The sequence below is a fragment of the Helianthus annuus genome, chromosome 2 (assembly GCF_002127325.2).
Source record: "Helianthus annuus cultivar XRQ/B chromosome 2, HanXRQr2.0-SUNRISE, whole genome shotgun sequence".
NCBI lineage: Eukaryota > Viridiplantae > Streptophyta > Magnoliopsida > Asterales > Asteraceae > Helianthus > Helianthus annuus.
In genome coordinates this window covers 140,337,113-140,352,527 of record NC_035434.2, presented here as the reverse complement: position 1 = coordinate 140,352,527, position 15,415 = coordinate 140,337,113, and the positions used below count along the sequence as shown (strand labels likewise).

At 35.0% G+C, this 15,415-nt stretch overlaps 1 protein-coding gene across 5 annotated transcripts; it reads right to left on the bottom strand.

Moving 5' to 3' along the window:
* Positions 1-494: 494 nt before the first annotated feature.
* LOC110942004 lies at positions 495-10,142 on the bottom strand. 5 transcript variants are annotated; one of them, XR_002594550.2, is made up of 3 exons: positions 9,528-10,142; positions 3,720-4,231; positions 495-1,222 (listed from the first exon to the last, which is right to left on the bottom strand). XR_002594550.2 is itself a non-coding variant. In XM_022183703.2 (2 exons), exon 2 carries the CDS (start codon positions 6,777-6,779, stop codon positions 6,054-6,056), a length of 726 nt encoding a protein of 241 aa, XP_022039395.1. In that variant the 5' UTR covers positions 6,780-7,187; positions 9,528-10,142; the 3' UTR covers positions 4,256-6,053. The 5 variants fall into 5 exon arrangements, 1 of the variants encoding a protein (XP_022039395.1); XR_002594549.2 differs by having other exon boundaries at positions 3,726-4,231; XR_002594548.2 differs by lacking the exon at positions 495-1,222 and having other exon boundaries at positions 3,604-4,231; positions 9,522-10,142.
* Between the last annotated feature and the right edge of the window lie 5,273 nt (positions 10,143-15,415).

The following is a 15,415-nucleotide window of genomic DNA, read 5'->3' as shown; positions in this document are numbered from 1 at the left end:
ACCCTCCGCTAGAGATGTCCCAAATGAGGAAGCAAGACTAAATGTGAAGTGCTAGAACGAACCGGCTCGAGCTATCGATACCAAATCCTACGAAAATAGAACCCTTTTGACCTCAGAGACAATAATGTTAAGAGAGAATCCCACAATCGCAAAGCAAACCCAACTTTGAAAATTGAAATCCTAGGAAACCTTAATTACGATGCAATAAACGAGCCCGAGCTATCGGTCACCCAATCTACCCACCAATAATTAGCTAATAACCTAGCTCACCCTAATCGTCTTTCGAGTCACAAGATGAGTATGCAAATTTTAATATAGTGATTTTAATTATTAGTCAACTTGGTCAATTTCTCAACACAATACCTAACCCGAAAATCCTAAGATCAACGAATTAAATTAAATCCTAAGTCTAGGGGGAATTTCTTCGTGCCTAAACCACTGAATTTATTGACTAATAAAATAACCAAAACATACCAACATGCAATATCAAGATCAATATCAAAGAAAAGTTATGTAAATCACATCAAATAACCGAAAACATGTCACAAACGCATTACAATCCTCTAGTTCATCTCAACCTAAGTAGTATGAAAAGTTTAGCCAAGAATCATAGTCATGAAAAAGAAACAAGTCTGAATCGAGTAGCAAAACATGTTTATAATTTTGTAAAACACAAAGTCTAACAAAACCAAAAATAATAAATTGCAAACCCGAACTTGAAACTTGATTGCGGCTTGAAGCTCGAACCAATCCTTTCTTTTCTTTCTTTCCTCTTGATCGCAGCCTGCTGTTGTGTTTCTGCCGTCAACCTCCTCTGCCCTACGAAAAATTAATTAGGGGATCCCTTTCACTTTGATTCACGTCCACTATATAATCAATCTCCTGGCCTTTAGGGTTTTTGTTTCTATAATATTCAATCCACTAGTTTCTTGTTTCCAAAAGCCCAAAAAATAGAAGTAACGGTCCTCATTTGATGTTTCGTGAACTTGTATGTGGAAATTAGCGGCCCACTATCTTGACTTTAAAGGTTTTGCTGGGCTTAGTACATATGGCAGCCCATGTGTTTCATATGAAGCCTCTATGTTTTATACTATAGAGATAAGTGGGCTCGACTCAATCAAAGAAAATAGTGGCGATTTTAGTTTCTGTCACTGGCATTCTACTCTGCCCAACTGGCTGGTCATTTAATTATTACTCTTTTCCGCTCCATTTGCACCAGGACCTGGTCCAACACAAAATAATGTAATCTAATACTAAAAACTAAACAAAACAAATAAAAATTATACAAAAACTATACAATTTACAGGGACAATTATGTGTATTTTAACCCACATCAAATATCCCCACACTTAAACCTTTTTCGTCCCTGAAAAAGACTTATACAAAATCCCAATCAACATGTTCAACTTAAACACTTAACAATAACGCAAGTCTCAAACAAATTATAACGCGAACTACGAAATCACTAAACACAACGGTTTCGCAAGACTTACAACGATCAAAAGGTTGACGAATCATAACATTTAAATGAAAACGGGCCTACCTAATCAAGCTTTTCTTACCTTCGAGCAACCAATCATGCAATGTCAATACCCCTCACAATATCACTCATCTCTCGGCTGATAAATATGTAATTTTGAGTGAACTCTCAAAACCAAACTATGAAGCAACACTATCATAAGCTTGTACGTCAATCAGATTTCCACCTATTTGTTAAAACTCGGCACAGATCAAAAGGACTTAAATGGGTAGACAAGGGCTAAAGGTAGGGTTTTTTTTTTCATTTTGGGAATATATGGGTAAAGACGTAAGCGCATGAAAAACCGGATATGCACTAAACAAAATACTAGCATATTGGTCATTTTGACCTACAACTTTATTCCTTCTTTTTTTCGTATTTTTTTCATCTTTTGCTCTTTTTTTTCTTTTTTTCATTTTCTTTTTTTTCAAATTTTTTTTTATTTCATCATTTTTTTTTATTTCTTTCTTCACAAATATAATAATCACGTAACACGATCCGGTTATCAAATCACAAACGGGTAACAAACGAATGGCTAGGCTCAAAGTGGTGTAACTAAGGGTAATGGTGAAACGGGTCAAACACAAAGGTTACACAAACAGGGGTGATCCTAATGCCTCTATCATATCCATGCCAAATCCTAACCGAAGGTCTCAAACTGTAACAAAACGCACAAGTTCTAAAGTAATGCAACAAGTTGGTAAACACACATGAAACGAAAATAGTGATCATATATATATGACATGTAAAGGCTCAAATATCACTATCATGTGGAAAATAAGGGCTACCGATATCAACAATGCATAATCAATTAACTCTCAGGCTCCATCCACTATCCTAGGCATCCCAAACCCTTTTACTCCCAAAAACTGATTCAATCAACCTACTATCCCGCAACTTAAAGAAACATGTGCTTTCGACTCGTAAATTCGATAATTAAACTGTTTTTGACCGACGTTTTGAAAAGGTTTTCCGTTTTCTACGTGCAAAAGACCGGGACTCACAAAACCAAATCTTTTTTTCTTTTTCAAATTTTTAATTTTTTTTTTTGACTCAATTCTACCTAAAAAGACGTAGTCTGCCAAAAACTTGATGTGCTGAATGTGGTCTATAAAAACTACTAACCTAATCTAGACACCCTAGTTTTAAATTTATAAACTAAGACTCTTTAAATGCTAGACCACTGGCAGGCAAGTGTACCTATCGTACGTAGTAAAGCCTAATGAAGTCCGAGTATAGAACCCACGAGACACTAGCGACGCTAACTAGACTCTGACTCAACTAATTACTTAACCGGTTTTAATTTGTGTTTGGATTTTTTTCCTAATTATACTAACGTGAGTAAACAAAAGAACAAAGAAAGCAAGCAAGGTGGTGAAGTGACGGGAAGCAAACAGTGATGAGAGAGAACTACCTAGGTATCGAATCCCTAAAATCATGCAATGCTAATTTGACAATGACAATGGTTAAATATCTTTTTCCCTCGATTAACCCCCCGCTAGAGATGTATAAAACGAAAGATCAAGACTAAATGTGAAGTGCTAGAACGAACCGGCTCGAGCTATCGATACCAAATCCTACGAAAATAGAATCCTTATGACCTTAGAGACAGTTATGTTAAGAGAAGATCCCAAAATCGCAAAGCAAACCCAACTTTGATAATTGAAATCCTAGGAAACCTTAATTACGATGCAATAAACGAGCCCGAGTTATCGGTCACCCAATCTACCCACCAATAATTAGCTAATAACCTAGCTCACCCTAATCGTCTTTCGAGTCACAAGATGAGGATGCAAGTTTTAATATAGTGATTTTAATTATTAGTCAACTTGGTCAATTTCTCAACACAATACCTAACCCGAAAATCCTAAGATCAACGAATTAAATTAAATCCTAAGTCTAGGGGGAATTTCTTCGTGCCTAAACCGCTGAATTTATTGACTAATAAAATAATCAAAACATAGCAACATGCAATATCAAGATCAATATCAAAGAAAATTTATGTAAATCACATCAAATAACCGAAAACATGTCACAAACGCATTACAATCCTCTAGTTCATCTCAACCTAAGTAGTATGAAAATTTTAGCCAAGAATCATAGTCATGAAAAAGAAACAAGTCTGAATCGAGTAGCAAAACATGTTTATAATTTTGTAAAACACAAAGTCTAACAAAACCAAAAATAATAAATTGCAAACCCGAACTTGAAACTTGATTGCGGCTTGAAGCTCGAACCAATCCTTTCTTTTCTTTCTTTCCTCTTGATCGCAGCCTGCTGTTGTGTTTCTGCCGTCAACCTCCTCTGCCCTACGAAAAATTAATTAGGGGATCCCTTTCACTTTGATTCACGTCCACTATATAATCAATCTCCTGGCCTTTAGGGTTTTTGTTTCTATAATATTCAATCCACTAGTTTCTTGTTTCCAAAAGCCCAAAAAATAGAAGTAACGGTCCTCATTTGATGTTTCGTGAACTTGTATGTGGAAATTAGCGGCCCACTATCTTGACTTTAAAGGTTTTGCTGGGCTTAGTACATATGGCAGCCCATGTGTTTCATATGAAGCCTCTATGTTTTATACTATAGAGATAAGTGGGCTCGACTCAATCAAAGAAAATAGTGGCGATTTTAGTTTCTGTCACTGACATTCTACTCTGCCCAACTGGCTGGTCATTTAATTATTACTCTTTTCCGCTCCATTTGCACCAGGACCTGGTCCAACACAAAATAATGTAATCTAATACTAAAAACTAAATAAAACAAATATAAATTATACAAAAACTATACAATTTACACGGGACAATTATGTGTATTTTAACCCACATCAAATATCCCCACACTTAAACCTTTTTCGTCCCTGAAAAAGACTTATGCAAAATCCCAATCAACATGTTCAACTTAAACACTTAACAATAACGCAAGTCTCAAACAAATTATAACGCGAACTACGAAATCATTAAACACAACGGTTTCGCAAGACTTACAACGATCAAAAGGTTGACGAATCATAACATTTAAATGAAAACGGGCCTACCTAATCAAGCTTTTCTTACCTTCGAGCAACCAATCATGCAATGTCAATACCCCTCACAATATCACTCATCTCTCGGCTGATAAATATGTAATTTTGAGTGAACTCTCAAAACCAAACTATGAAGCAACACTATCATAAGCTTGTACGTCAATCAGATTTCCACCTATTTGTTAAAACTCGGCACAGATCAAAACGACTTAAACGGGTAGGCAAGGGCTAAAGGTATGGTTTTTTTTTTCATTTTGGGAATATATGGCTAAAGACGTAAGCGCATGAAAACCGGATATGCACGAAACAAAATACTAGCATATTGGTCATTTTGACTTACAACTTTATTCCTTCTTTTTTTTTCGTATTTTTTTCATCTTTTGCTCTTTTTTTCTTTTTTTTTTCATTTTCTTTTATTTCAATTTTTTTATTTCATCATTTTTTTTATTTCTTTCTTCACAAATATAATAATCACGTAACACGATCCGGTTATCAAATCAGAAACGGGTAACAAACGAATGGCTAGGCTCAAAGTGGTGTAACTAAGGGTAATGGTGAAACGGGTCAAACACAAAGGTTACACAAACAGGGGTGATCCTAATGCCTCTATCATATCCATGCCAAATCCTAACTGAAGGTCTCAAACTGTATCAAAACGCACAAGTTCTAAAGTAATGCAACAAGTTGGTAAACACACATGAAACGAAAATAGTGATCATATATATATGACATGTAAAGGCTCAAATATCACTATCATGTGGAAAATAAGGGCTACCGATATCAACAATGCATAATCAATTAACTCTCCGGCTCCATCCACTATCCTAGGCATCCCAAACCCTTTTACTCCCAAAAACTGATCCAATCAACCTACTATCCCGCAACTTAAAGAAACATGTGCTTTCGACTCGTAAATTCGATAATTAAACTGTTTTTGACCGACGTTTTGAAAAGGTTTTCCGTTTTCTACATGCTAAAGACCGGGACTCACAAAACCAACTCTTTTTTTCTTTTTCAAATTTTTAATTTTTTTTTTGACTCAATTCTACCTAAAAAGACGTAGTCTCCCATCCCCACACTTAAATTTACATTGTCCCCAATGTAGGATGAAAGATAACTAAAAATAAATAAGAAATAAAACCTAAAATAATATACAAAAGATAACGAATTGGAAAGGACTTAGCTGGTTAGGATAAAAATCAGTGCCAGCTGCGTGCGTCTTCAATCCGAACTCATACACGATCCTGCTCGATCGTATAGCATTCCATTCGCGATCGGCTTTGACTCTAAATAGTACACTTGGAAAATGCCTGATATTTGATAAGCAGCTCCAAAATCACCCGAATGGAGATTGAGTACGGGTGGTACATATCCAAACCTGCATTAACAAAAACAAGCAAAACCAAAGCAGTACCGACTCTAATAAAAACGACTCAAAACTACTAAGTTAGACTCATGGTACAAAATAAACGACTAAATATACACACTCTACAGACCTCCCCACACTTGAATTTAATCAGGAGGTTTCTCCTTTATCCAACCCCGGTCCAACCCGTTTAGTTCCACTCGGTCCTCAAAGATAATTAGAAGTTTACTGGTGGAATAATAAAATATTTTAAAAATTTTAAACGGGTCAGACCACCAATATTTAAATTTACCTGGATCAATCCTGATACGAGATATGTAGTGAGGAAGATGGTTGTCTCTGCACTTCAGTTTCTCCATTTGCTTCTGTTTGAACCATCTCTGAATCCTCGCACTATGTCGATCCAAGTTCTTCCGCGCCTTCTCCCGTGTTCTTGTTGGTATGTGTGGCAATCCAACATCTAAATCCTCCACGGGCCGGTTATCAAACTCCGCAGCCACTTTCTTTTCTATGTTTGGTGTATATTTGATTTCGTTGGTCGGTTCCTTTTCAAGTAACGTCTCTAAATAGGCGAGATCACCGACTGGGTCAAATTCTTCATCTTCAAGAGTTGGCAAACCTACCAACTCATCACCAAACTCCTCCTCCCAAGATGGTACATGCTCACCTTTCTCATCCTCCATCTTGTCAAGTAGCTCCTTTTTAACTTCTTCACTCTTGTCTACGGTGTAGTCAGGCACCTCCAACTCTGCCTCTTCTACTACCCCCTCATCATCATCACTCCAAAATCCATCATCAATATCCCATGGCGTGGGACACCAATAACTGGAATTAACGACCTGCTGAGCCGGAGGTGGGACTTCAATGTCCATTATCGTCTCCGGTTCCTGAGTGTGATCCTCATCTTCTTCATTCAAGGGCTCAAAATGTGAAACCTGCACGACATTATTCTCACAAGACAAGGGTAAATCTGATTCATGAGAATTATAATAATTAAAACTAGAATCGTAATATTTACCTTGCAGTGGACTCTCAATGCATATTTCTCCCCCCGAATCTAAAATTGTATAATCCCTCTTACCATCGGCCGTTTGATATCCTGAATAATTTCCATTCACATCATACGGGTAACGGCCTTGGTTTTTCAAGCTCTGTGAATTTAAAAGATCAAATGCGGCTTGAATTGCCCTATTATTTTCTTCATTAGCAGCCTTAAACCAGTCACGGAAGTCCTCTGTTGTTTGTTTCGGTTGCCAATTCCAAGACTGATATGATTGTGGCTGCACAAGAGGGTTAGCATCAAAATCTATGGGACACCCCGAATCGTTTGGACAATATTTGGTGTAATAGGGTCCTCCACAGATAAAACACATGATATAAATATATAAAAAAAACTAATAAAAATAAATTTACAAAAAAGACTAGACACACTACTACTAGACACAAACCCTAAGACTCAAACTACAAATAAGACCAATTAAACAAATAAGATCAGTCAAAGCTAATAACGCAATCGCCTAAGTGTCCCCGACAACGGCGCCAAAAACTTGATGTGCTGAATGTGGTCTATAAAAACTACTAACCTAATCTAGACACCCTAGTTTTAAATTTATAAACTAAGACTCTCTAAATGCTAGACCACTGACAGGCAAGTGTACTTATCGTACGTAGTAAAGCCTAATGAAGTCCGAGTATCGAACCCACGAGACACTAGCGACGCTAACTAGACTCTGACTCAACTAATTACTTAACTGGTTTTAACTTGTGTTTGGATTTTTTTCCTAATTATACTAACTAGGATTTTTCAGTCGCGCGTTGCGGCGAAACGGAGCAAACGATAATGTAAAATAAACGTTATTTGAAAATGTAGAATGTTATTAGAAAACCAAACCGTTAGAATCGGTTCAGTGAATCATCGTATCATTTTACGGTAGCAAATAAATACGTTATTTTTGGATATAAATTTATTTTTAATAAAACTTATATTAATCGAGGGTAAAAAATAAGCTCAACTACGTACTTAAGTTTTTAGAAAAAAATTAATTGATAAAGTAAAGGTAAATTTAAAAAAAGAAGAAAATATTATGGTAAACAAAATAAATTATAAAGGAAATATGGTTTTAGAAAAGGAAAAATATAAAAAAAGGAAAATATTATGGAAAACAAAACAAATGATAAAGAAAATATGGTTTTAGAAAAGGAAAAATAAAAATACGTTAAAAGCTAAAAGCAAATAAAAAAAATTAAAATATATTAAAAGTTAATAATAAATATTAAAAAGTATATTAATATAATAAAATATTAAAAAACTATATATTATTTTAAAATTGAAATTACTATTCATCATCCTTCGAAAACTATAAATGATAAAGAAAATATGGTTTTAGAAAAGGAAAAATAAAAATAGTAATAAATATTAAAAAGTATATTAATATAATAAAATAGGGTAAGGATCCTGTAAAAAGTATTCAAAGTGTAAGAAGTGTGAGAAGTGTATTATAACACTATATATAATACTATATAACACCATATAAACACCCTATAACAATATGTAACACCATATAATACCATATAACACTATGTAACACTATATATCATTATATAACAAATATAACACTATACATCTATCATAGACATGCTATCAGACAACCTATAGTGTTATATTTGTTATATAATGATATATAGTGTTACATAGTGTTATATGGTATTATATGGTGTTACATATTGTTATACGGTGTTTATATGGTGTTATATAGTATTATATATAGTGTTATAATACACTTCTCACACTTCTTACACTTTGAACACTTTTTACAGGATCCTCTACCTAATAAAATATTAAAAAACTATATATTATTTTAAAATTGAAAGTACTATTCATCATCCTTCGAAAACTATATATATATAATGTGAGTAAACAAAAGAACAAAGAAAGCAAGCAAGGTGGTGAAGTGACGGGAAGCAAACAGTGATGAGAGAGAACTACCTAGGTATCGAATCCCTAAAATCATGCAATGCTAATTTGACAATGACAATGGTTAAATATCTTTTTCCCTCGATTAACCCCCCGCTAGAGATGTATCAAACGAAAGATCAAGACTAAATGTGAAGTGCTAGAACGAACCGGCTCGAGCTATCGATACCAAATCCTACGAAAATAGAATCCTTTTGACCTCAGAGACAGTTATGTTAAGAGAAGATCCCAAAATCGCAAAGCAAACCCAACTTTGATAATTGAAATCCTAGGAAACCTTAATTACGATGCAATAAACGAGCCCGAGCTATCGGTCACCCAATCTACCCACCAATAATTAGCTAATAACCTAGCTCACCCTAATCGTCTTTCGAGTCACAAGATGAGGATGCAAGTTTTAATATAGTGATTTTAATTATTAGTCAATATCAAAGAAAAGTTATGTAAATCACATCAAATAACCGAAAACATGTCACAAACGCATTACAATCCTCTAGTTCATCTCAACCTAAGTAGTATGAAAAGTTTAGCCAAGAATCATAGTCATGAAAAAGAAACAAGTCTGAATCGAGTAGCAAAACATGTTTATAATTTTGTAAAACACAAAGTCTAACAAAACCAAAAATAATAAATTGCAAACCCGAACTTGAAACTTGATTGCGGCTTGAAGCTCGAACCAATCCTTTCTTTTCTTTCTTTCCTCTTGATCGCAGCCTGCTGTTGTGTTTCTGCCGTCAACCTCCTCTGCCCTACGAAAAATTAATTAGGGGATCCCTTTCACTTTGATTCACGTCCACTATATAATCAATCTCCTGGCCTTTAGGGTTTTTGTTTCTATAATATTCAATCCACTAGTTTCTTGTTTCCAAAAGCCCAAAAAATAGAAGTAACGGTCCTCATTTGATGTTTCGTGAACTTGTATGTGGAAATTAGCGGCCCACTATCTTGACTTTAAAGGTTTTGCTGGGCTTAGTACATATGGCAGCCCATGTGTTTCATATGAAGCCTCTATGTTTTATACTATAGAGATAAGTGGGCTCGACTCAATCAAAGAAAATAGTGGCGATTTTAGTTTCTGTCACTGGCATTCTACTCTGCCCAACTGGCTGGTCATTTAATTATTACTCTTTTCCGCTCCATTTGCACTAGGACCTGGTCCAACACAAAATAATGTAATCTAATACTAAAAACTAAATAAAACAAATAAAAATTATACAAAAACTATACAATTTACACGGGACAATTATGTGTATTTTAACCCACATCACCTCCACTATCTACGTACCAAAGGCTATCTAAGCATGCAGAAGCTCCCTGCACATGCAGTAAAAGGATTAGTTCATTAGGGTCTCCAAAGCCAATAAGGCTTTATATGGGGTCTCAACAGTGTATGGGGTGAGTTCAGGTGCATGGACAGTGGTTAGATCAGGGGTTTGGACAGTTTTAGGACTGTTTTTCTCTAACCACTGTTGTGGGTCTTTTTGTAAGTCTCATAAACATGAGGGATCCTTTGGTATGATGGTTGTCCCTTACCTCTTCTGAATTGATTGGCAGGGGTTGCATCAGTCACTTGAACATCTCTTTGAACAGATGTTTGGTTCAGCTGTTTTGTGACAGGTGTTTGGGCTGGCACAAAGAGTGGTTGGTTCTTTGTGAACTTGAAAGATGATGTTGATGGACTTAAGGGTGTTTTTGCAGTATACTCATTCTTTTTTACATCAAAGTTTTTGAGATACACACATTCTTGAGTTTTGTGGTTTGTTTTCTCACAGATGGTGCAGCTTTCAGCAGGTACAATGACACTTGTTTTGTTTAGATCATATGCTTTTAGATGAAAACAGTCTTTTGTTAGATGATTTCTCTTTTCACAAAAATTACAAAACAGGTTTTTGATCTTTTCTCTTTTCTTCCTTTTCTCAGACTCCTTAGCAATAGAGTTTTGAACCACTGTTGGGATGTCTTTGATAGGAATGACCTTTGCTTTTGGAGCTTTTACACCATCAGTGGATGTGAAATCCATTGGTTTGAAGTTTTCAAGGATGTCACACTCATCAGACCATGTGGGTTTAAATTGGTATTTCTCAATTTCCTCAAAGGTTGAGGACCCCACAGATTTTTCCAGAGTAATTTTGTTACCAAGTTTGTCAGCTATCTTAACCTCTTGGGCATCTTTGTTTGTGGGAATAACTTCAACAATGGTTTGAACAGATTCTTTTGAAGCATTGTTTTCAATTTCATCATGTTTTCTAAAACCAACACCAAATTTTACATTGCTTTTAATCTGTTTTTCAAGCATGACCTCATAACCTTTGCAAGATTCTACCCATTTTTTCACAAGTGATTTGGGTGGATTCCAACTCCTTTTTACAAACTTGGTATTTTTCTACCATAGTTTGAATTTGAGTCTTGGTTATGCTTTGCTCTTCTTTGAGACTGCTGATTTTCTTTATCTTTTTCAGCCAATTTGTTTTTAAGTTCTTTTAATGAATTTTCAAATTTGACTTCCTCAGTAAAGACTTTATCTCTAAGGTTTTCATTTATCTCTTTAATGTTAGCAAAAGCAATAATGCATTTGTCTGAACATAGTTTTTCAAGAACTTGAGGTGATACCTTAGCAGCAGCCATCATGGCACAATCACATTGATGATCACCTTCTTCATCAGCTCTAACTTCTTTCTCACTTGCTTTCTTCTTTTCCTCTACTTCTTTGTCTTCTTTGGACCAGGGGTCAGACAGTGGTTCAATCAGGGTTTCTGAATTTTCTCCCAGCAGTAGTTCACCAGTAACTTCAGTAACCACTGCTTCAGCCACTTCATCCACTGTTTCATCACTTATATGTTCACCTTCAGTTTCTACCCCTTCTGGTATTGACTCTAATGCCATCAAACAAAATTCATCATTAAAAGTATCATTTGAAGCATAGAGTGCAAAATTTTCATCACCAAGCTCATCAGGCATGCTACTCCAGTCAACAAATCCTTGGGTGAAAAAGCTTTGCTGATCTGGTTGTACCACTGTTGGAGCAGCTTGTTGAGGTGCAACAGGTTGCACTTGTGCCTGAGGGACAGGGGCTTGAACATACCAAATCTGTGGAACAGTGGTTTGAACATAATGCACAGGCATAGGGGTTGCAGCATAGTGAGTAGTGTTAACATGTGCTGCAGGGGTTTATTGGGTATATTGCACAGTGCTTTGATGTTGTGGTCTAGGGTTTGAGCTGGGATGAGTTATTATTGGACCAGTGGTTTGACTCCTTCATTCCCTAGCAAAATGACCTAGCCTATTGCACTTGTAGCACTTCAGTTTTGATTTATCCAACCCCACTCTTAAATTCCCATGTAACCCTAGGAATTTTCTCCCTGTTCTTTTATAGAATTTGCTTGTTCTTACACTAAGCAACGCCAATTGATGCAAAATGTCCATCTCTTCTAAGTCAGTGGGATCAAAGTGTTGCAAATCATTTAGTTCAAAACACAAATTATCTGACATCTGGTTTTCACAATTTGCAGCAAAAGCATAATTTGCAGAGCGAGAATCAGAGTTGTTAAAATTTCCACCAGCAGTAATATCAATAAAGTGATCAAAACTCTGATCCTTAATACTGCTACCAGATTCTTCCTGACCAAAAAGAGTTGTGCTGTCAAATGAATAGTCATCAGCAACTTTGCCAGACTCTTGCAACTTCCTTTTTTGGTTTAACTCCCTTTCACAGGTCAAGAGTCTACCATGAAGTTGGGTCAGGGTCAGATCTTTGAACTTAGCTGAATTTCTAGTTACAAAAGCAATTGTATCCCATTTTTCAGGTAGTGATCTAAGAAACCTGCTATTTTGAGTTGCATTGGGAAATGTAACTTTAACAAGTCTTAGCTCACTAATGAGACATCTAAAACGCTCAAACTGTTAGGTCAATGATTCACCCTTGATATGACAAAAGGTTTCATACTGCTGATTCAGAATTTCCCTATTATTTTCAATAACTTCTTCCGTTCCCCCAAATTGTTCCTTCAGTGCATCCCATAGCTCTTTGGCACTGTTACAGTGTAACAGCCCAGCATAGATTTCATTGGGTAATGTAGATGCAATGATGCTAAATGCTTTGGCTTCGAGTTCGAACTTTTGGAAATCAGTTTCAGTATAATTTTCAGGTTTTTTAGGTTCGAACTTCTTTGAATCCTCAACACTTGGCACCATGGGAACATGTGTTCCAAAAACAACAGATCTCCAACATCCAGTATTCTGTTGAGCAATGATGTGACCCATCCTTCTCTCCTAGATGTTGTATTCATTACGTTTATGCATTGGTGGTTTGAAAAGAGAGCCAATGTTATTCCTATCATCTTGTGATTGTGACGTCATCCTGGTTGTTTTACAGGCACTGATTAATCAACTTTGATGGTGATTAAACCTTACACTGTTTTTCAACAAAACGAACAAACTATAAGTATCAACGATTTCGAGCTAAACTACTTATGTCAAAATGATTGTTAAATCAAATTTGACTGTCTGAGCTCTGATACCAATTGTTAGGATCTGAGTTTAGATGGATTGTGTTTTACGTTTGAATTAAGATGAGAAATGAATGAGAAATGCAGCGGAATATAGATGATAACAAACTTTGCACACAATCAAACAGGAGAATTGCTTTCAACACACAAGTTTAACATTGAACCGAATGCTTGAATTTATTACAAGATTCAATTACAATTGCAAGTATGTAACCAACTCTCCCTCAGCCTGAGCTCACAATGATTTGTTCGTACAGGTGAAAAGATGGTGAAGAGCTAATAGAACAGTACAGGGTACTGTTCTATTTATAGGCATGGACAAACCACTGAAGCATCTAAGCTGACGTCACCATGAAAGTGACATCTAACCTCCTAACAAACTCTAACATCTGATCTATACAAACTCTGCTATGCTAACTACTGCCATACATTACATTTCATAATATAAACTAAACTATTGCTGCAACCTTCCACTGATGTGAACCCAGCAGTACTTGATATATCCAGCAGAGCTTAACCCATAGCAGTAGATTGAAGAGCAGAGCTTTAGTCTTCAGTCAGTCTTTGACTTGGGCAGCAGTTGTAGGTCAGCAGTTTGTAATGATCAGTAGATTGGAGGTTAGCAGATGTTGAAACCACTTGCAAGGGGAGAGACTTGATTACATAACTTTTGCTTATTCTGGATCCACTGCTCTGATCCAGTTTTGGCTTTAATTATCTGTTCGTCTGATAGGGTTCAATCCCAACATATTATTTAAATAAATAAATGAATAATGAGCTAATATTAAATTTCATCCTACTTTAAATCTCGAATACCATTCTTCTATTTTTCTAATAAAATATTATTCTAAAATTTAAATGGTTAATTTAAGATATTTTTAAATAAAACAAATTATTTATCACGAAAACCAAACTTTCTATTAATATATGAAATATTTTTATTTTCATTAATAAAAAAACTATTATATCAATTTTATTACATAATTTATAAATCAATTTGTCGGAATTGGTACCAACATTTTATCACTCAAATAGATGTTGATTTGCTTCTTGAATAACATATCTTATTTTTAAGAACCATCTTCACAATCACCATATCCATCGTGTATCGAGTATTATCCATTAGTATATTGAAAGATATGACTTTTTTTTATTATTGGTATATAAAATTAGAATTATTAAACCCGTGTAATACACGTGGTTTTTTAAAGATATAGATTTTATTATTTACTACACAAAATTACATTTATTCGAACCGTGTAATACATAAAGTTTTTAAGATATAACTCTTTATTATTTGATACATAAAATTAGATTTATTCAACTCGTACAATACACGGGGTTTTTTTACGGATATATATTTTTTATTATTTAGTATAGAAAATTACATTTATTCAACCCGTGTAATACACATATTTTTAAAGATGTAACCTTTTTATTATTTGGTATATAAAATTACATTATTCAACCCGTGTAATAAATGAGGTTTTCTAAAGATGTATTATTTTATTATTTGGTAAACAATATTACATTTATTTAACCCGTGTAATACACGTGGTTTTAAAGATATTACTTTTTTATTTGGTATATTTATTCAACCCATATAATATGGTTCTTATAGATATAACTTTTTATTATTTAATATATAAAAATTATATTTATTCTACCCGTGTAATACACGAGGTTATAACCTAGTTATTTATATAAATAATAGCTAGAACCAAATCTAACTTTAAACACATTTTTTCATATTTTTTTTATTTTGTTGCTTTTACGTGGAAAAATATAAAGTTAGTATTTGGTATGTAGGAATGAGGAGTGGAATGGAATGGACTTTTACGAGGGAATGAAAAAACATGTGCTTGGTTGGTCAACGTAATGGAATAATCCATTACACAAGGCATTCCATTCCCCCAAATTCATTCCATCCATCACCCTTATGTTTTTTATTCCATTCCCTCTCACCATTCTTCATAAACATCCCGCCCACACTACCACCACCCGCCACCACCACCATCCATCGTCGTTG

Coding starts and splice junctions, on each gene's coding strand:
- LOC110942004 (XM_022183703.2), bottom strand. CDS start 6,779: ATGGACATTGAAGTCCCACCTCCGGCTCAGCAGGTCGTTAATTCCAGT.